The sequence below is a fragment of the Mustela nivalis genome (genome assembly GCF_964662115.1).
Source record: "Mustela nivalis genome assembly, chromosome: 8".
Taxonomy (NCBI): domain Eukaryota; kingdom Metazoa; phylum Chordata; class Mammalia; order Carnivora; family Mustelidae; genus Mustela; species Mustela nivalis.
Window position 1 is genome coordinate 114014531 of NC_139027.1, and position 22489 is coordinate 114037019.

The following is a 22489-nucleotide window of genomic DNA, read 5'->3' on the forward strand; positions in this document are numbered from 1 at the left end:
TCTGGTGTGAATCTCAACTCTGCCACCCACTAGCTGTGTGAACTCTGGAACTTATTAGCCTCTCTGAGCCTGTTCTCTCAACTGCATGAGAATGCCTGAATCCGACCGGGTTCCTTGGGAGCAAGCAATGGTATCCAATCCTGGATAAAGTAAGCCAAAAAGGGTAATGACTGAGCCCATAGTCTGGCTCACAGAATCAGAGCTGCCGCCAAAGGGGCAAAGCACGCAGTCCTGGGATCAGAGACATGGGAGCAAATTGTGTTGTACAGTCCTGATGCCTCACTCCTCTGTGTGTATGTGCCCTTTGCAGTGTAACTGCGCAGTGCCCTCCTGTAGTAGGTAGGGGGACCTGTGCCAACTGCGACACTGCACTCCGCCACGTGCTTCAATCCATGGGATGTTAGCAGACGCCCGGCAAGAGAGCCTCGGAATAATTTTATACATTAGGATTTACTAGCTCCTGCACCTCGGCCATCACCGTGTAAAGGACGCACTCAGATGAACTTGATAGAGGTGAGAGAAAACAGCGGGGCCCACCAAGAATTACGGTACAACCATGCAAAGTAATGCCCAAGTGGCAAATATTCACACAAACACACACACACACACACACACATCCTCGCTATTTCTGTGTGTGCCTTCCAAATGACAGCAATGACATCTCGTTGCAGGAGGATGCTCAGATCCCAAGGTTATTCTCTGCTCTTGGGCCAGGCCAACTGAAGAGCCTGGGGAATTAACACTACCCCCCAACCCCCCAGGAGATGACTGCGAGCTCCCTCACTCCCTCTGCTGGTGGAACTCTAGAGCACTTGTTCCAGGCTTCCTTCCAGAGTTTCCCCAGGGCAATTAAGTTCCATTTGCTCACAGTGGTAATTTGCATGGTTTCCCACCATTTTGTAGGCTGCTGCCCCTTCTCTGTCCCACTTTTCTACTTCCCTAACTTCCTTTCTTGGGATCATCTCCCTAGTAAACTCAGTGCCCTCTAATCTTTATCTCAGGATCTGCTTTTAGGGAACCCAAACTCAGACAGCCTACTTGCCCCTTGGGGCATGAATCAAGTCACATTCTTTTTACCATTTAAGTTAAATATCTCAGAGATCTGTGTTACCCATAGGGAAAATGGCTTTCCGTCCTCCCCTGACTCCTCCCATCCTGAGCCCAAGCATCCCCCGAGTTTAGCCCGGTTTGCATTTGAATGTATATGAGAAAGTCCAGATAGCAGGGGTTCCTCCTAAGGGGCTGGACTGTGGAGAGGGGACGGAGGAAGCATGTAATTTTTTACTTTTTCTACTGTGTGAATGTGTTCCACGTGTTGTTCCACGTGTTGGCCCCCAAATGCAGCCTCAGGCAGGAGTTGGTGTCCTTCCCTGAGCTCAGGGAGAGGCAGCATGTGAGCCCTTGGGCTTTACCCAGAGGCAGAAGCCCAGGAGCCAAAAAAAAAATCAACACCCCCCAATATCTCATAAAACTAAACCCTTTCCAAACCCAACCAAAGATGGCTCTTGGCTTGACAGCCCTCAATCTTCCCGTCATGTGTGTTGTCATCCAGTTATGCATCCATCCTTCCAGAGAACAATGCCATTTCCACCAAGAAGGTTGTATTAACGGAACTTTCCTTTACTGAGACCGATGATGACCTGCTTCTTGCAAGGACTTTGCTCTCTCAGCCCACCCTGCCCCTACCACTTCCTCTTTCTGAGAGCTCTGAGAACTTTTGGAAAGTTTTTGAAATAATCACAAATTTCTAAACAAAAGTCTAGCTTTCATGCAAACTAGAGAGAGAGCACAAGCAGGCGGGGCAGCAGGCAGAGGGAGAAGCAGGCTCCCCACCGAGCAAGGACAGGATGTGGGACTCCACCCCAGGACCCTGGGATCATAACATGAGCCCAAGGCAGACACTCAATGACTGAGCCACCCAGGCACCCCAAACTACCGTGTTCCTGTGTCTCCTGGAGGGAGTGCGCTGTCAGGCACAGAGCTTGATGCCTCCTCTCACTCCCAATTACAATCTTCCTGGCACTTCCTGGAAGCAGATGGAAACCAGAGAAAGAAAAATACCCTACCTGGGTCAGGTGAGTCAACCAGCACATCTTACAGATCCACTCCTTCTAGAATGCTGTGAAAACTGGGTAGATGGAATGAAGGGTAGAAGCCAGTGCCAACGCTTCTTGACCCACTTTTTCCAACAATGATTCAGAAAGCTTAATTACATTTACTTGCAAAGTAATTTAAAAGTTTACCTAAAAATATGTCTACAGTTGATAACAAGGGCAGCTTCTTAATTTGATGACTAATTACTCTCTATGCGAGACACATGGAGACACGGAAAAATAACTTGAGGTAAGTTTTTTGGAAACAGTGCTCCTCCCTACTGTATCTGGGGTGACTGAGAGGACACCCTGCATTCAGAACCAAGGTCAAGGGTAAGAGAAATTGCTGAGAAATCCTGCTTTTGGTGATTGCCTTCTTAGGGCTTCAGCAGATATTTGCTTATTGATTCTGGTCCAACCCCTGGCACTCACTTCCACCAAAGACTGGGAAGTACCAAATGGCGAGACCCTATGGACTTGAATGTGGTAATATCTACCCAAATTACAAATGCTTTTGTTGTTTATTTATTTATTTATTTATTTTATTATTATTATTACTGCTTTCAGCAATAACACTTTTAGGAATTTATTACCCAACTTAATATGCTTTGGCAGCACATATACCAACTTATTTTCATTTGCCTATATACAAATAAATGTGACATACAGTTATTTACCGAAGCACTGGTAATTTTATACTATAACACTATGTATAGCAGTACATTAGCCAAACATTAGGAAATAACTCAATTTGTAACTTAACAGACATAGTTTGAAAATATTAAGCCAATGTGTCCCGCTTAAAAAAAACTTAAGGGAACTTAAAAAAAACCTGTAGCGTATCCACACAACACACTAGTCTACAATTGTAAAAAATGAAGTATCACTCCATATTTTGATTCGGAAACTTCTTTGAGGGAAATAAATGAGAATATATCTTTGAATTTGTCAAAAGAAACACTAGAAGAATAGATGTAAAACAAAAGGTGCAAAGGGAAAAAGAGAGGAGGTCAGAGGTGAGTAGGATGCTTCTCGAGGTATCCTTTTGTGTATGTTTTGATTTTTGAATCATGTGAATTTTTATTGATTCAAAAATTTTTATGACAAGGTGGTCTTTTATAAAAGACATTTTTAATCACATATTAATCAAGTGTGGAAGTATGGGAAGTTCATGTTGTTTGTTTCCAGTTCCTTGTTAAACTAAAGAATGCTGCTATCAACGTCTTTGTAGGGAAATCTTTAACGACTCTGTTCATTATTTCCAGAGGAAAAACCCATTAAAATATAATTTCTGCATTAAAGGGTAGAAAATTTCCAAGCCTTTTTTTAATGTGTTAAAAAGTCAAGCTCCAGAAAATCTGTACCCACTTTCTTTAAAAAAGAGACTTTGTTCTTTAGAGCAGATTTAGGTTCACAGCAAAATGTAGCTGAAGGTACAGAGATTTCTCATATCCCCATACCCCCTCCCCGACTCCCACACACGCCTCCACCATTACCAACATCCCACACCAGAGTGGTACATATGATGTAATCGATGAACCTACACTGACACATTATTATCACCCAAACCCATAATTCACATGAGGGTTCACTCCTGCTCTGGTACTTTCTATGGGTTTGAACCAATGTATTAATTGACCCATATCCACCATCATAGTATCATAAAAAGTGGTGTCACTGCCGTAAAAATCCTCCATGCTCCAACTATCTATCACCTCCTCTTGCCTAACTTCTGGCAACCACTGATGATCTTACTGTCCCCACAGTTTTGCCTTTTCCAAGATGTCATAGAGTTGGAATGGTACACTAGGTGGCCTTTTAAATGGGATTCTTTCACTCAGTAATATACACTGAAGGCTCTTCAGGGTCTGTCCATGACTTGATGGAGAGCGCATTTCTTTTTAGCCTTGGATGACATCCTTTCATCTGGATGTACTCCAGATAATTGATCCATTTAACTCCTGAAGGACATCTTGGTTGCTTCCAAATTTTGGTGATTATGAATAAAACTGCTATTAACATCCATATGCAGGTTTTTGTGTAGAATAAATTTTAAACTGCTTTGGGTAAAGCAAGCAATGTGATTGCTATATTTTATGGTAAGAATTTGTTTAGTTTTGTAAAGATCCACCAAACCTTCAAAGTGGCTGTACCATTTGGCATTCCCACCACAAATGAACGAGAGTTCCTGATGTTCCACTTCCTCACCAGCCTTTGGTGTTATCCATGTTCTGGACATTGGCCATTCTAATAAGTATGTAGTGGTATCTCATTGATTTTTTTTTCAAAGATTTTTGTTTATTTACTTATTTGAGAGAGTGAGAGAGAGCACGGGTGGGGAAGAAGGGCAGAGGGAGAGGGAGAAGCAAACTCCCTGCTGACCAGGGAGCCGGATGTGGGACTCGATCCTAGGATCCCGGGATCATGACCTGAGCTGAAGGCAGACGCTTAACTGACTGAGCCACCCAGGCACCCCTCATGGATGTTTTAATTTGCATTTCCCTTATGATACATGCTCAGTTACATCTGTATATCTTGTTGTGAGGTGTCAATGAAGGTTTGGGCCAAATTGTTTATTGGTTTGTTTGTTTTCTTATTGAATGAGTTTTCAGAGTTCTTTATGTATTTGGGATTAAAGACCTTTATCAGATGTGTCTTTTGCAAATGTTTTTCTCCCAGTCTGTAGTTTGCCTTTTAATTTTTCTTGACAGTGTCTCTTGCAGAGCTGACATTTTTAATCTTAATGAAGTCCAACTTCTTAATTCTTTTCTTTTATGGATCCTGCCTTTGTTGCTGTATCTAAAAAGCCATCACCAAATCCAAGGTCATCTAGATTTTCTCCTGTGTTATCTTCTAGTTTTATAGTTTGGCATTTTATAGTTGAGTCTGTGATACCCTTTGAGTTAACTTTTGTGACAGCTATAAAGTCTGTGTGTAGATTGATTTTTTTACATGTGGATGTCTAATTATTCCAGCTCCATTTGTTGAAAAGAATTTTTCTCCATTGTACTGCCTTTCCTCCTTTGTCAAAAATCAAAAGACTGTATTTCTGTGGATCTATTTCTGGGCTCTCTGTTCCCTTCCATTGATCTATTTGCCTATTCTTTCACTAATACCACACTGCCTTGATTACTGTAGCTTTAGAGTAAGTCTTGATGCCGGGTAATGTCAGTGCTCCAACTTTGACTTCTCCTTCAATGTTGTGTTAGCTCTCCTGAATCTTCATATAAACTTTGGAATCTCTTTGTTGAGATCCACAAAATAACTTGCTGGATTTTGATTGGGATTTTATTGACTCTATGGATCAAATTGAGGAAAACGGACATCTTGACAAGATTGAGCCTTCCTGTTGGTGAACATGAAATTTCTCTCCATTTATTTAATTCTTCTTTGATTTCTGTCATTAGGGTTTTCTAGTTTTCCTCATAGGAACATTATACATATTTTGCTAGATTTATACCTAAGCATTTTATTGTGGGGGCTACTGATGTAAATGGTATTATATTCTAAATTACAAGTTCCACTTGTTCATTCCTGGTATCTAGGAAAGCAGTTGACTTTTTGCGGGCATGAGGAGAGAGGTTGGGGAGGGGCAGGGTAAAAGGGAGAGAATCTTAAGAAGGCTCCCCACCCAACACCATGGGGGCTGGATCTCTCAACCCTGAGATCATGATCTGAGCCAAAGTCAAGAGTCCGGCATTTAACCAACTGAGCCACCCATGTGCCCCAATACATTTGACTTTTGTATATTAATCTTGTATCTTTATACTTTGTTATAATCACTTACTGGTTAGAGGAAATTTTTTTTTTTTGGTCAATTTCTTCGGATTTCCTAGACATCATGCCATCTGCAACACAGAGCATTTTATTTCTTCCTTTCCAATCCGAAAAAAGAATCTGCCCAATCTGTGTTAAGAAAACCAAGGACCAGAGAGGCAATAGAAACTGCCTAAAATCAGAGCCTGGCGGGAGCAAGGTGGAGGCCTCTGGAAACAGGGCTCCAGACAGGGAGGGGATGTGGGATGGGAAGTGGGATGATGGTCTTTGAAAGGCAGTGGTGGGTATTGTTATCTCAGGGTACCGGTGAGGACCTCAGGGTAGGCGATTTCAGCAGGGCAACCTGCCCGGAATTCCCAGCTTCCCCGGGGGCCTCCGTCTCCACCACCACCCACACCAAAGGGCCCACTCTGCACCCCCAAATTCTCCCCAACACCAGCTCTCGGGCACACGGAATGTACCACAGCCTACTCCTGAACGAGTCGCCCTGTGCGGGAGCGGACGCTAGCACGGGGCTCTTGCCAAAGGCTGGATACTCGGCTTGGTGACCCCCGCGAGGCGCTTCAGCGGGGCATTGGGGGCCTTGCTGGTTCCTCGGAATCCGCATCCTCTAACCCCAGCTAAAGTCCCATTCATACTCGGGTGCGGGGACGCAGGAGCCCCTGCGAATGGCCAACCCGGCGGACTGGATATCCGTGCCAACGCAACCAGAACTCCGCGCGCCCCGTGCGGGGGGCACACCAGGTGCAGAAACGCAGCGCCCAGCCTGCGCCGCTGTGCGGAGGGAGGCCGGCTGGGTACCCCAGGGCGGAGTCGAGCGCGGGGCGGGGCGCACCGGGCCGGGTCCGAGGCGCCGTGCTGAACAGCAGGGGCGGAGCGCCAACTCCAGCGGGAAGACAGAGACCGCGACGCGCGGGGGAAGCGCGCTGGAGCAAGGAAGAAAGAAGGACACCCCGTACGCAGCGCTACTGCACGCACAAGTTGGGTTCCCCCAGGACCATACCGAGCTGCCAGGGCAGCCGAGCGACCCGGGAGGAGGCGCCCAGGCAGGTAGGTACTGAGCTGTATACCGGGTCTCCCTTGGTGAGGTGGGGGGCTTCGCCCGGCCCGGGGGCTCAGACGCCCACTTCTTTCTCGGGGGGATTCTGGTGCCTTGGCCTCCCGCAGCTTTCGGAAGGTACTCGGGCTGGCTCGCAGTGGAAGAGTTCCTGCCGGGAGAGTCCACCACCCACCACGGGCCCGCCAGGACCGGGCGACGGGAAGCCGAGACTGGGGCGCGCGGGCGCGGGCGGAGGGGGCCGGGCCGGCGGGTGTTGGGTGGGCGGGCGAACGCCAAACTGCAGGGGAGGGTCTGGGCGGGGAGGGGGGCATCTTGTCCAAAGAGAGACTGAAAAGGGAAGCCTCTCCGGGAGAATTCCTGCTCACCGGGTCCTGCCCCTACACCCCAGTTTTCTTTCCATCCGGAGGCCTCGCATGCTTCGTTTTTTGAGCCTCAATTTCTGACTCGATTCCCGCCCTTGTTGGGCGGCGCCTCCGGGATCGCGCGGTCGCGCGGGGGGTGAGTAAGGGAGGGCAGGGGAGGGAGTCTGCTCCTGGAGCGGATGGATCTGGGACGGGGAGTGCATCCCGCGAAAAATGGGGCCGGGAACTGAGCCACACGGGCTCACGTCCTCTCCTCCAGGGTCGGGGACTGGAGAGCCGCGGAGCGCGGAAGGCGGGAGGACTGGAGTCCCGCTTCCCCGTCTCGGGCTGAGCGCTGTCTGGACGGACTGGGGTTTCGCAAGAGAGGGAGAAGCCACCCGGACGGAGGACACTCCCGGTCGCGGGCGCCGCTGGCACCCCATCTGTCGAAGGTCCTTCCCTCGGGTATGCGGCCGGCGGACGTGCCGCAGGTCGGAGTGGCCCGGCCACTCTGCCACTGTTGTCCCTGCCCCTATGGTTCCCATTCCTCGCTCTCCCCCTCCTCTGACAGGGCAGAGCCAAATCCACTGTCCAGTTTGGTCCACTTCTTACTACCAGGATCCGGTGGCCCCCACGCTTGGGGTCGTTTCCAGTTGTGTTAAGCGGGGAGAGGCGGATCACAGTGTGATGGCTGGGGTCCTCATTCTTCGGGTTTGGGAATCTGAGCAAAGCGGTTCTGAAGAGGCCCTCAGACGCCTTGCACCCCATGGTGGCCCCTCTCCTGAGGGCTCAGTACTTCAGAGACTTTATTTTCCTTTGCCGTGGGCATCTTGAGGTACTGAGAACATAAAGAACTCAGGCAATGAAAGACATTTCAACCCTCAGGCCCTCCGGGGTCCTCACTGACACCACCTTCCCCCCACCCCCAACTTCCATTCTTGGGAGCTCTTTTCGGTTCAAGTGGAGGAGCCGCCACTTTTAGAGGCCGGAGACCTTGGTGACCAGATGTGGTGCCTCTCAGTTAGGGTTGGTCCTGGTCGGGAACCGAGTGGGGGTCTGGTGAAGGGGACAGGGAGCTGATCAGAAGAGTGGGAGCAGGGAGGAGAAGCAGACAAAGCATTTCTTTTTAGATCTGGTTCCCAAAGCACAGAGGGAGCAGAATTCCCTCATCCACAGTCCCTTTCACCTACAGAATCCTGGTTGGATCCCCATTCATACATCCCACAGACTCCTGTCCCGCCCCCGCTGCGTGCCAGGCCCTGGGCTAGGCAGCAGGAATTTGGTTTACAGGAAGATCAGGACTCAGACAGTGTAAATCACTAGCCCAAGATGACTCAGCCTGTTCATGTGCAAATGAATTTGGTGATTTCCACGTCCATGGTTTGGCCAGGACATAGGGAGCAGTGCCCTGCTTCCGAGGAAAGACCCTGCGGTGTGTATTCCTGTCCTCTAGCTTCATTGTCCTTAACCAACAGATGGCACAACTTTGTGACTGCTGCGGAATACTGGGGCAGCTGCCTGGACAGCTTGGGAAACTTTGCAAAGACCCTGTGGGAGCTGATGGTGGGAAAGGGAGCGTGACTGGGCAGTCACACTGGTGCTGGCCTCTGGGAAAAGGGCAGAGATGTAGGTTGTTGTTGGATGTCTTTGGAGAGACATTCTGTGCCCAGTACTGCCTGTCAGCCCGTGGAAGATTTCCCAATTTCCAGATCTCATGTCTCCCCTCCCATGTACCCCCGTTAGTCTGAGGGGAGTCCCTGGGTCTGGTCAGTCTCTACTTGGGGAACTCTGGTAGCATACTACCAGGCGTTCTCCTGTAGGGTGCCCACTGGTTGTGTCTCCTTTCAGGGTCCAGGATGACATTTTGACTCTCCTCAGGGAAGCGGGCAGTGTGCTAGGCTGGGTGAGTCGTGACACCTGAAGGTCCGAACCCCCAGCTCAGCGTGCTGAGACTCACATACCACTCCTCCTGCTGTCTCCGCCATGGCAGCCCAGCATGGAAACACTAGCTTTGCCCCCAACTTCAATCCGGCTCAAGACTCCACCTCCCCCCTCCCCTTCAACTTCAGCTACGGTGATTATGACCTCCCTCTGGATGAGGATGAGGACATGACCAAGACCCGGACCTTCTTTGCTGCCAAGATCGTCATCGGGGTGGCACTGGCAGGCATCATGCTGGTCTGTGGCGTGGGCAACTTCGTCTTTATCGCTGCCCTCGCCCGCTATAAGAAGCTGCGCAACCTCACCAACCTGCTCATCGCTAACCTGGCCATCTCCGACTTCCTGGTGGCCATCATCTGCTGCCCCTTCGAGATGGACTACTACGTGGTGCGCCAGCTGTCCTGGGAGCACGGCCACGTGCTCTGTGCCTCTGTCAACTACCTGCGGACCGTCTCTCTCTACGTCTCCACCAACGCCCTGCTGGCCATAGCTATCGACAGGTGAGGATGATGTGGGCCAATGGGGGGGGCGGGGCACAGATGGGGGGGGCAGGCTGCCCCTTTCCTCACTTCCGCTCTAACAGGTGGGCCCTGCTGCTGGTCTGCCTGCCTGCTCCTCTATCCGGGGGAAGAAGAGACCCGGTGTCTCTGCTTGTGGCTCAGATTCCCCCCCAAACTAGAGCAGGACGCCCAAGCACCCCAGCTCAGGGCCACGCCTGCAGATACCACTTTTGCCGCAGACTGGCCCCAAAAGCAAAAGCAGAAGGGTTGGGCCACTGGCTACTCAGAAGCCACGGAACACTGACTTCACCAGGGCAATTTCCGGTCGAGAAAACATGGACCGAGTTTTTCCTGCCACCCTTCCCCAAGCCAAGATCAAGAACATTCCTGACTCCCTTATGCCCTGTACCAGACAGTCCTCCCACCCCAGCTGTCTGATTTCACTGAGCACAGTTTAGTTTTGCCTGTTCTTTAACTTCATGAAAAACGGAATCCTATAGTAATGTACCCTGGTTCCTGGCGGCTTTGTTGTAGAGCCAATTTTAAAATAAGGTAATGGCCTATTTGTAGGAAAAAGGGAAGGACATCCTTCCTTTTGTTTTCTTGCATACATCCATGGGCTCATTTGCATACATTTGCATGAGATGTTCTGGAAGTCCTTGCTCTATTATAGATTTACAAAATTTATAAAACTCCTAGTAGCAACTTAGGACAAATCTTACAAATGTTTTAATTATGTAAACAGCTATAGGCCAATGTCAGACCACCAGTAGCTCTGTTTTGGGGGTCGGGGGCAATTGCTGAAACATCTGGGTAAACATCTTTTTCCTTTTTGGTCTCCTTTGAACTCTTCAGTTTTTTCCTTGTTCTCTGTGCTACTTAGGTTTGTCATTCTTTTTAATCAACAAATTGATTATTTTCCATAATGAAATATACACAGAGGTAGAAGAGCCATTTTCTTTGTGTAACATAATTCCTGCAGGAGAAACCATTTTGTTATTACAGCTCTGAGGCTCTCCAGCCCTCAAATCAGTGTTTATAAAAGATAACTGTCAACCAAAGGTACAAAATTGCCCTGGGCAAATGATACAAAGTCAGATCTGGTGCCACCCCAGCCCTACTGAAAGAGAGTCCCTTGAGCTCCATCCCAGGAATCTGCGTTTTTATTCAATTTCCTGAGGGATGCTGTTCTCATCCCCTTTGTCCCACTGAAACGTTTGTCTTTATCATGTTGGGGGTTTGGGGCAATATAGGAGTTTCTCAGGAAGCAACCATCCAGTTACATCACAAACAGTGGTTTCTTTTTCACCCCAAACCAGCTTTCCGTCTCCAGTCCTCTGATCACCCAGGCTGGAAACATTATCATCGGTCTTTTTTTTTTTTAAGTTTTTATCTGAATTCCAGTTAGTTACCACACAGTCTAACAGTAGTGATTGAACAGTGCCATTCAACACCTGGCACTCATCACAAGAACACTCCCTAATCCCCGTGATCTGTTCCTCCCATCCCCTCACCCTCCTCCCCTCCGGTAGCCACCAGTTTGTTCTTCCGTTGTAAGACTGTTTCTCCGTTTGATCCTCTCTCTCTTTTTTCCCCTTCGATCATCTGTTTGTTTCTTAAATTCCACATATAGTGAAATCATACAGTATTTGTCTTTCTGTGACTTATTTCACTTAGCATTATACTCTCTAGCTCCATCCGTGTTGTTGCAAATGGCAAGATTTTATTTTTTTTTTTATGGCTGAGTAATATCCCAGAGTGTGTGTGTGTTTGTGTGTGTGTGTGTGTGTGTGTGTACAACATATGCTAACCTATATATAGACCACATCTTCTTTATCCATTCATCAATTGATAGACACTTGGGCTGTTTCCATCATTTGGCTATTCTAAATAAGGCTACTATAAATACAGGGGTGCATGTATCCCTTTGAACTAGTGTTTCTTTGGGTAAATACCCAGCCGTGAGATGGCTGGATCAGTGGATAGCTTCTACTTTTAACTTTTTGAGGAGTCTCCAAACTGTTCTTCACAGCAGCTGAACCAGCTTACATTTTCACCAACAGCACATAAAGTTCCTTTTTCTCCACATCTTCACCAACACCTGTTGTTTCTTGTGTTTTTTATTTTAGCCATTCTGACAGGTAGGAGGTGATATCTCACTGTAGTTTTGCTTTGCATTTCCCTGATGATGAGTGATGCTGACCATGTCTATTGCCCATCTGTATGTCTTCTTTGGAGAAAGATCTGCTCATGTCTTCTGCCCATTTTTTCATTGGATTATTTGTTTTTTGGGTGTTGAGTTGGATAAGTTCTCTATATGTTTTGGATACTAACCCTTCATTGGATATGTCATTTGCAAATACCTTCTCCCATTCCAGAGGATACCTTTTAGTTCTGTTGACTGTTTCCTTTGCTGTGAAAAGCTTTTTATTTAGATGTAGTACATTTAAATGTAGATCTAACTACATTTAGATGTAGTTCATTTTTGCTTTTGTTTCCCTTGCCTCAGGAGACAGATCTAGAAAAATGTTGCTATAACCGAGATCAGAAAGATTACTGCCTGTTCTCTCTTCTAGGATTTTTATGGCTTCAGGTCTCACATTTAGGTCTTTAATCCATTTTAAATTTACTTGTGTGTATGGTGTAAGAAAGTGGTCTGGTTTCATTCTTTTGCATGTAGCTGACCACTGGAGCATGGGAAGCAGAGCCTGAGATGCGAAGGTGAGGACTGTTCTGGAAATCCTGTACAGCTAACCAAGAGGACTCTCGAAGCAGAGCTAATTCAGGACACACACACTCTCTCTCTCTTTCTCTCTTTTCTTCTGCCCCCACCACCCCCGGCCCCCCGCCATGTAGTTTCAGCATGAAAAGTATCTCAATAACCAATGCCAGAGAGAATTCCTACATTCCTACCTATTTGGTCATCAACTCTTAAATTCTGATATTTTCTCGTCCCATAACACCTTCTTCATTAAAAAGATGTCCCAAAATGCAGAGTTGTCACCAAATAAATCAGAAAGGAAAGAACAATGGCCTAGGAGTTACTCAGAACATCTGGGTTCCAAGCTGTGCACTTGGATAAATCCCTTATCCTCCTGGGACTTACAGATCTTCATCTGTGAAATGGACCTAGTAATAACTTCACTGACAACCTCTCCAGTTTCTTGTCAGGTTCAGAGAAGGTAAACAGACATAAAGCATGTTGGAAGCTATAGGTCTTCGCTAAAACTGATCATTATCCATGACTTGTCCATTGGCAAGAAGGACATCTGCAAGGTCTTTGTTACCATCTTGTCTTCCTGGATGTGTGTGTCCTGAGATCCGCACTCTCCTAGTGTCTGTACAAGAGGTCTCTAAGAAACCAGGTCCTCTACACATGAACCTCGCTCTTCGTCTGGCTGTGAAACACTATCCAGAAACACTAGTAGATAGCCCTTCTGGTATTTCTATATAGCAGGACCAAGGAGTAAACTGAAGTGCCCAGGGAGGCCTGTGTCTCTCCTACCCACCTGTGTCGGGGCTTGTAACCGAATATAAAATAGTCCCAGTGCTCACTATCCAATACCAGTGTCATCACAATGAAAGTGAAAGTTTGGCCATCCATCTTTCTTACAATTTTGCCGTATTTTTCAATTGATTTAGAACCTGAGTACTATTTATTGGGCTCTCCTGTTGTAAAGCCTGAAATTCCATGTGCTGCCTTGACATCTTCAAGCCTCCCAGAGCCTCCGAGGTCTCCAGCCATGAGGTCCTCTGTTCCTGCCAGATACTGCCCTCCACCCAGCAGGAAAGCCTCCTAACCTGCTATTCCTCTCTCTGCTAGACGAACTGCACCTCTGATCCTCAATCTGATGGGTTTCCCCTCACTATCATCTCGCAGAATTATTCAGACAAGCAAATTGAATCATCCCATGGGAGTTGAGGGTCACTTTGTCCTCTTGTCACTATAAAGCCTGCTGCCCACAGCCCCTGCTGGTTCCTTCTGTCCCTGGGTGCAACTCCTACGTGGCTCTGCAGGGTGGGCACCATCCCTCTCCCTGTGCTGTGAGTATATGTGACTAGTTAGTCTGCCCAGTGTCAGGTGTTGTGTGTTCACTCATCTTGTACTGTGTAGATCGGGAGAATCCTGCCTTCATCAGGGGAGTGAATAGGAGGTAGCCAGAATCTCAGTATCTTCCTGAAGCATTCCCAGACTACGTCACTAGCATAATGACCATGTCTTCCTTCAAGTTATTCTTAACCTATCCCTTGGTTATTCTAGGTCTGGGGTGGAAGAGAAATTCTCTGAGGTCAAGGACTGTGTCGTCTTCTACTTTGTCTCCATCTACATAGGTTGGGCACACAGTAGGACCAGCAACCTGTCAGGCATTTACCAGATCATAGCGGGTGCAATTGATGTCCCTCTTGTATCCCGTTACTAACACTTAGGTACACACCTGTCCATTCCCACTTGCCAACAAACACCTGCCTTTCTTTGCTTGAAGGCTTTCTCTGGCTCCCTCACCAAAGACTCTGCTGGTTGGTGAAACAATATCCTGGATCCCCTTTCCCGGGGTGCCCCACATCTGCTCCAGGGGTTCCTCAGCAGGAATAAGCATCAGCTGCCTACAGTGAAGCCTTGCTCGATAACAGCCTATATTGACTGCCTTCCCATGCCGAGCCCCCAAAGGCCTCCAACCTCTTTCCCAGGCTCACTGGAAAGATCAGGATAAAACCGCATGCTGTGTGCTGCTTTAAGATGTCAAGACAACATCACACACCTCATCTGAGCTTGAGACAGCCCGGGGAGGTAGTTGTAAAAGTTTGGTATCGGGAGCTGGCATTCTGGTCCTTGCACTCCGTGAGGTTGGTCATTTCCTTCTCTCCTTAGATAGATTCCTTAGATTCCACGGCAAGCCCACCCCCTACTCTCCTTCCTGCTTTGTAAGGCAGGGTGACACCTGGGGGGTGGGGGGAGAGAGAGAAAGCCCTAGCCCACTGCCCTGAGAAGACCCCCATCTCTCTCTCTGAACTCCAGAGCCCTTCTTTCCCCTCTTACCCATGAGACAATTGGAATGAAGAGTTCTGAAAGCATGAGGTTCTTGGGGAGAATGGCAAGACAGAAGGTCAAGGTGGTATCCATAGGACTAACAGTAAAATTCCACCTATATTCACTGAATACCTACTACCTGCGAAGCATTTTACAAACATTATCATATTTAATATTTATAGCAGCCCCGCAAGGTAGGTGTCACTTTATCCCATGTTGCACTTGAAGAAAATCTCAGAAACGCTGAGCCAATGGAGGTTGGCGGGTGAAGGGGGGGGGGGGTTGCTGGGATCTATTCCACCTGTCTGACCAAAGCCTGTGCCGTTTCCACTAAACCCCAGCACTACTCCAAATGCCAAAGGATGTTGCTAAAATAAGACAAACCCTGTCCAAACTAGATAATTACACGGGGACTCGTTGTGCCATTCTGTCTGCTTTGGCGGCGTGTTTGGGCTAACCTCCAGACAGATGTTTCCCAGCACGCCTCCTTATTACTGATGGCTTTCTGCCCCTGCTCTCCCCGCCCCCCCCCCCAGATATCTCGCCATCGTGCACCCCCTGAAGCCACGGATGAACTATCAAACGGCCTCCTTCCTGATCGCTTTGGTCTGGGTGGTGTCCATCCTCATCGCCATCCCGTCGGCCTACTTCACCACGGAGACGGTCCTGTTCATCGTCAAAAGCCAGGAGAAGATCTTCTGCGGCCAGATCTGGCCGGTGGACCAGCAGCTCTACTACAAGTCGTACTTCCTATTCATCTTCGGCGTGGAGTTTGTGGGCCCCGTGGTGACCATGGCCCTGTGTTACGCCCGCGTCTCCCGCGAGCTGTGGTTCAAGGCGGTGCCGGGCTTCCAGACGGAGCAGATCCGGAAGCGGCTGCGCTGCCGCCGGAAGACGGTGCTGGTGCTCGTGTGCGTCCTCACGGCGTACGTGCTGTGCTGGGCGCCCTTCTACGGCTTCACCATCGTGCGCGACTTCTTCCCCGCCGTGTTCGTCAAGGAGAAGCACTACCTCACGGCCTTCTACGTGGTCGAGTGCATCGCCATGAGCAACAGCATGATCAACACCGTGTGCTTCGTGACGGTCAAGAACAACACCATGAAGTACTTCAAGAAGATGATGCTGCTGCACTGGCGGCCCTCGCATCACGGGAGCAAGTCCAGCGCCGACCTGGACCTCAAAACCAGTGGCGTGCCCGCCACCGAAGAGGTGGACTGTATCAGGCTGAAGTAGCCCGCGGGTGGAAGGCCCGACAGCCGGAACTCCGCACGTCATCCCCTGGGAGCCAAGTTCACAGCGACTATGTACCACACCTCACGGCCCTCAAGGGGCTGGAGGCCGCTCAGTCCTGACGGGCGGTGGGACTCAAGGGGCTGGAGGCCGCTCAGTTCTGACGGGCGGGTAACCGCAGCTGAGGTGAACTGACCACCCACTGTGTGCTGGCCGCACCAAGGAGATAGGACAAGGCCACCGGGAGCTGACATTTACCCATTACCTACTGTGGGCAAAAATTAAATAACAAGCCAAAATGGCAGAAGCTATTGGAATCACCAGTCAGGGACCTCACATGGTTAGCTGCACTCACTCTCCGTCGTGCTACCTGTATTCTCTAGCTCATCAGGGCAGCAACGTCAAAGCCTATAGAATAAGCCACTTAGACATGACGGGAAAGGCAAGGGTAAGTTCGTCCGAGTGTGCGGTTTATAGCCTCATGATAAGAGGGTTCATGCCATCCCTTTGAACTTTCCCACTCAGCTCCTACTACCTCCCTAAAGGTATTCTCTAAGATTCTGGCTGCGAGGAAATTTTTCTCATAACCAGGCCATTGGTTATCTACAATGGTGCAATTTCAAAGGAAAGGACCAGAAAAATCTCTTCTCCACGGATGCTTGCAAGCTCATCATTCTTTTGGGTGAACACAGGCAGTCCTGAAATGAGGAACACACCCAGTCCCTGACACCTTAGCATAAAGGATTTTGGGGGGTTGTAAGGTCAGGGAGGAAGGGGACAGAGAAAAAGGTAGAGCTTGCCCCTGGCGATGGATGTAATCCATGTGGCTAAGGTCTGGATGACTTTCTAGGACCAATCTCTTTTGAGAACAAAGGAAACAAGCTGCACTTGGAAAGGAAAGGCCTGGATTCAAGCCTCATGTGACCTGGCTGCTTACTCTCTCTGCTTCTAGGTTTTGGGTCAGTGAAACAAGGATGATGAGAACACCCGTACTGTCTACCTTACAGGACTCGGGAGAACCCATGGAGGCCACAGTTGCTGAAAGTGCTTTTTAACTCTACCAGTGATAAAAATGAATAAGTGATATTAGACAGTTTGGATTAGGGAAACCCCATCCACTATAACTTACTGTGAAGAAACACTCCCACTTTTGGACCAGAGACCTCTGAACTCTTCACAGTGCAGCCTGTCCTCTGCACCCCCCCCCAAAAAAAATAAATAAAGGAACCCCTGTCCTGGGTAAAAATGAGGAAAATTTAACATCAGAATTTCAGTGACAACCGCCCCCTTAGCCTCCTCAGAAGTGTTGACAATCTTCCCTGCATGTTGTCAAACAGCACGTCCCAAGGCTGCGTAACATTTATATTATTATACATGTGTGGTGATTGTGTATATATGTCTTCCGCTCTTCCTTGGTCCTTTTGAAGCAGAGACTACAAATGGTACCTGGTTTGGGACTGATCCATCCACACTGGGATAACTCTTACTTTTCTCTAGAGAAAGGGTTATTGGGTTGTTTGTTTTTTAATTAATCGCTGGTTTGTCTACCCAAGAGTGAAGCTTCAAGGAATGTTTTCTTCCATCACCACCCAGCGCACTCACCTTCAGCCCAATCACTGTACCTCCAAAAATGCAAACTCACTTTAATATTAGTTTAAGCCAAATGGTTTGTAAATTCTGTGTTTACAAAAATTATTTAATGCATTTTACAGCCAAGCAAGTAAGTATTTGTGGTTATCTGTTTTTTTACAACTATCACTGTGCTTTTATTTATTACCCCCATCCAGGATGGGGACACCAATTGTGTCTGACAAAAGAATTCAGACCTTTTTTCCCCCCTTTTTATCCTAATACGTACATTCCCCTTTAATTTAAATTTAACTGAAACAGCTTTTGTAAATATAAGTGTGTATTGTGATTTTCCAGTGAATCAGTGTTATGTTGTTATCCAATTAAATAATTAACATATGGAATCTTAAGCACAGTGTTCAGTTGTTTACCCACTAATCTTTTTATATATGTTAGTATATTTAGATATAGTATGTTTAGATCTAAAACTAAATAGTTCAATCCTGAAACAGAGAAGAAACTTGTTGAAGGCGTATTTAGAACAGCGGATGTTCGTGCCAGCATCCATCCTCCCCTTGGTTACCCGCATGCAAAAACTGCTTCCTGCCTGTGTTACCCCTTCGTTTCCAAATTGTTGTTTGTGTAATGAATACTGCTGTTTGCATGGAGACTTTTCATTCGTCTAACTGGTGTTAAAGTAATAAATAATAAATTAATTGCATTTGTGTTGGGGCACCTGGGTGGCTCAGTGGGTTAAGCCTCTGCCTTCAGCTCGGGTCCCGGTCTCAGGGTCCTGGGATTGAGCCCCAAATCGGTCTCTCTGCTCAGTAGGGATACTGCTTCCCCCCACCACCCCTGCCTCTCTGCCTACTTGTGATCTCTCTGTCAAATAAATAAATAATTTTTTTTTAAATTGGATTTGTGTTTACTCTTCTCAAGACTAATTGATGATAAGCTTAAGATACTTTTTTTCTTTTTCTTTTCTTTTATTTTTTTAAATTTATTTTTTATTTATTTTCAGCATAACAGTATTCATTGTTTTTGCACCACACCCAGTGCTCCATGCAATCCGTGCCCTCTATAATACCCACCACCTGGTTCCCCCAACCTCCCACCCTCCGCCCCTTCAAAACCCTCAGATTGTTTTTCAGAGTCCATAGTCTCTCATGGTTCACCTCCCCCCCCCAATTTCCCCCAACTCCCTTCGCTCTAACTCCCCATGTCCTCCATGCTTTTTGTTATGCTCCACAAATAAGTGAAATCATATGATAATTGACTCTCTCTGCTTGACTTATTTCACTCAGCATAATCTCTTCCAGTCCCGTCCATGTTGCTACAAAAGTTGGGTATTCATCCTTTCTGATGGAGATATAATACATAGTGTATATGGACCACATCTTCCTTATCCATTCATCCGTTGAAGGGCATCTTAGTTCTTTCCACAGTTTGGTGACTGTGGCCATTGCTGCTATAAACATTGGGGTACAGATGGCTCTTCTTTTCACGACATCTGTATCTTTGGGGTAAATACCCAGTAGTGCAATTGCAGGGTCATAGGGAAGCTTTATTTTTAATTTCTTGAGGAATCTCCACAGTCTTCTCCAAAGAGGCTGCACCAAGCTTAAGATACTTTTTAATGAGCTCGGCTATGTCAACATTTATACATTCTATTGTATATTGAAAATATAATCTCATTCAGCAAACCAGGTCCATTTCTTTGGCTGGAATAAGAGGAAAGATGGCTTTGTGATGAAACTATTAGAGGTTTTTCTTTCAGCATCCAATAGCCAAATAAGTTGACTCTCAATGCTCACGCGTGCATACACATGCGCACACACCCCAAAGCAGGAAATAGCCTTTTAAGGGCACATGATTCAACTTACTCCTTGCTTGGGTGAGGAGATCTAAACTCCAAATGAAGAAAAGACTTGCTTGAGGACAGATAGCGAACACTCATTGGAGCCGAAACATTGCCCCAAGGTCTAACTCTGGTCCAGTGAACTGCACTCAGTCACTGTATTCCAGAGCCCAAAAGAGATGACCTTCTCTAAGAATGCTTAAAAGGCCATTGAAACTGGTTTCTGACCACCTGGGAGAATCTTAAATTGCTCAAAAGATACCTTCCCTCCCTCTAACAAGTGAATAGTGCATCCCATCCATGTGACTTTACAATTCAGCCTCCAAGATTCCAGAGAAACCAAAGAATTACACCAGGGTCCCTGTGTTTCTGTGTTTCTTTTCCCCCATGAGAGAGGGAGATCGGAATACATGGATTTGAAGGTACACGGACCTATTTGGAAATGATGCTAGCACACAAGGGAAAAGTGACCCTGACCCAGATAGTGGGAGAAGGGGTTCATATTCAAAGACAAAGCAAGTCTAGGGCCACCCAAGACAGGGATTCACGCAAAGCCCTACCAGCTGGTTCTGAGCAATGGTCATTCTTCATGCTACCTAAGAACCAAATGCCTTCCGGTCACCAGGTCAGCCTCCCTCCTGAGGTATGCCAACCAGGCACACGGGACCTTGTGGACCAGCTTGTACCACCTACTCCTGTATAAATGTTCAAAGAGCTCCAAATATGGGACAGTTTCTCTGAGAAAGAAACTGGTACAAGAAAAAAATGTGTTTGGCACTTTCTTCAGATGGAACACTGGGGACAGGTGAGGGATTCATTGGAACTTAAAAAAGAATAAGTAATTGCTGGACAGGGCAATAGGCAGCAGGTTTGCCTAGTCCAAGGTCAGCCTTTGGAACAGAAGGCCATGTAGACATAAGGTCCTTGCATCCTTTTACCAACTCTTTCTTTTTTTTTTCCCCTTTTACTGACTCTTATACTGAATTTCCACAGCTGAGTCACAGGCTGATATGAAAGAGGTCATTCCCAGAATCTTGTTTAATCTTGTTTAATCATGTTAATCCTAGCTCTGGATCCAACACCATCCTTTGGCTGAACTCTGCTTTAGGGATGGTCCGCTGTGGGCAAACAAGGGTCTTCCACCCACTCATCCAGTGTCTGTGCTGGCTGCTCTTGAGGAACAGCAGTGATGGAGATGCAAAAATCATGAGGTGACTCTTGAAATAACATATGGCTAGGGGACGCCTGGATGGCTCAGTCGGTAAGCATCTGCCTTCAGCTTAGGTCCTGATCCCAGGGTCCTGGGATCGAGCCTCACATCAGGTTCCCTGCTCAGCAAGGAACCTGCTTCTCCCTCTCCTTCTGCGCCTCCCCCTGCTCATGCTCTCTCTCTTTATCTCTCTCGTTCTCTCTCTCTCCTCCAAATAAATAAATAAAATCTTAAAAAAAAAAAAAGGAAAAAAATAACATGTGCCTAATTCTGTGTTGAAATAGAGACAGGGTAAACAGAAAAATAAAAGGAATTCAGAAGATAGTTTCCTTCTAGTCATGGGGATCAGAGAAGTTTTGGGGTGGCGAGGTCATTAGGCAGAGCCCTGGACCATAGTGAATGATGGGGAGAGGGCATCCCAGTCAAAGGGGCCAGGATGAACAACAATGTAGAAGAGGGAAAATGAGAGGGGCTACACATGGAATGATGAATTGTTTGGTTGGCACAAAGAATGCAGAGTGTTTAAAGGGAGGACAGACTTGGGCAATAGGCTTAAGAGCAGAATGAAGAAAGAGGCCAGGGGATGGGGAAGCCCTGAAAGAGGCTGGGATGCACAATCAGACAGGATCAAACAGTAATTCCTACCTAAACACGTGCATTTGGAAAATACCTTACCCCTTATCCAGGCCTTAGTTCCTTGTGTATTAAATGGGAGTAATAATAGTACCTCCTTCATAGGATTATATGTGGACTAAATATATATCTTATAAAAATGCCTAGAACATCATAAGCGGTCAATAGATATTATCTATTATTTTTAGAATGATTAATTGTAGGAACAGAATTTCTTCTAGATGAATCCAGAAGATTGTGTCATGTATAATGGATATAATATTTTGAGGTTATCAAACCAGAGTATTTTTATTTTCTGTGATCTCAAGTCTCTAGTCATCTTGGACTCCCAGCCATACCAGGGCAGCTCAAATCACAGAATTTTTTACCATAATGTGAGGATGCCCTTCCACTGTTAAGCCTGAGCCAGGAAGTTTAATGACCTTCAGGAAGGAGACTATGGTGTTGGGGGAAGTCCTTTCTATAGAGGAAGAAAAAAAAAAAAAAAAAGACCTCTCCTTCCAGTCCCTATGAGATAAGGAAAGAAAGAAAAAATATTAATTGAACATCAGAGGTATTTGTCCTTGCTTTCTCCTTTACGGGCTCAATCTAGGCGGTGGAAATAGGGTTACAATAGAAGCATCTAAGTTATGGGGAAGCCTAGCATCAAGAAGTAGGGAGGCACCAATGGAATGCTTCCCCAAGCTCATTCTTCCTCAAACACCTTTCAGATGAGTCCTGCATAGGACCTAGAAAGATTGAGAACCAATGGTGGAAGACGCCACCATCTTGGTTGCCAGACACTGTGAGACAGTGTCTGTGAGACACTCTTGACATGTGGGAGCATGCTTAAACCTCTATGTCATCTCACTTCATCATTTAAAGGTAGTTAAATTCCTCCCTCCTACCCCACCTGGAAGTTCTTAATGTAGGAGTGAGATCAGTAAGCAAAGTGAAACGCGGTATGTTATCAGGGCTCCCTTGTGAATAGCTGTTGGGAGCACAAGACCCCTCACCTCATCCAGGAGTAATTAAAAAAATAAGTTCTCTCAGGGTGCCTGGGTGACTTAGTCATTAAGCGGCTGACTTCTGCTCACGTGGTGATCTCTGGGTCTTGGGCCTGAGTCCCACATCAGACGTCCTGCTGAGTGGGGAATCTGCTTTTCCCTCTCCCCTCCCTCTCTCATTCTCTCTCAAATAAATGAATAGAAATCTTTAAGCAAAAAAGTTCATTCTCCTTGGAGAAAGAAAGAGGAGAAGGAGGGAGGG

The 22489-nt window shown here is 47.0% G+C and overlaps 1 protein-coding gene across 2 annotated transcripts; it reads left to right on the forward strand.

The window, feature by feature from the left end:
* Nucleotides 1-6604: 6604 nt before the first annotated feature.
* Nucleotides 6605-17194, forward strand: PROKR2 (prokineticin receptor 2). Of its 2 annotated transcripts, XM_082745412.1 has the most exons (4): nucleotides 6605-6920; nucleotides 7552-7736; nucleotides 9120-9712; nucleotides 15278-17194. In XM_082745412.1, the coding sequence occupies exons 3-4, from the start codon at nucleotides 9255-9257 to the stop codon at nucleotides 15972-15974; spliced, it is 1155 nt and encodes a 384-aa protein (XP_082601538.1). In that variant the 5' UTR covers nucleotides 6605-6920; nucleotides 7552-7736; nucleotides 9120-9254; the 3' UTR covers nucleotides 15975-17194. The 2 variants fall into 2 exon arrangements, with proteins under 2 accessions (XP_082601538.1, XP_082601539.1); XM_082745413.1 differs by lacking the exon at nucleotides 7552-7736.
* Nucleotides 17195-22489: the final 5295 nt, after the last annotated feature.

Coding starts and splice junctions, on each gene's coding strand:
- PROKR2 (XM_082745412.1), top strand. CDS start 9,255: ATGGCAGCCCAGCATGGAAACACTAGCTTTGCCCCCAACTTCAATCCG. Junction 9,713..15,277: donor CTGGCCATAGCTATCGACAG/GTGAGGATGATG, acceptor CCCCCCCCCCAG/ATATCTCGCCATCGTGCACC.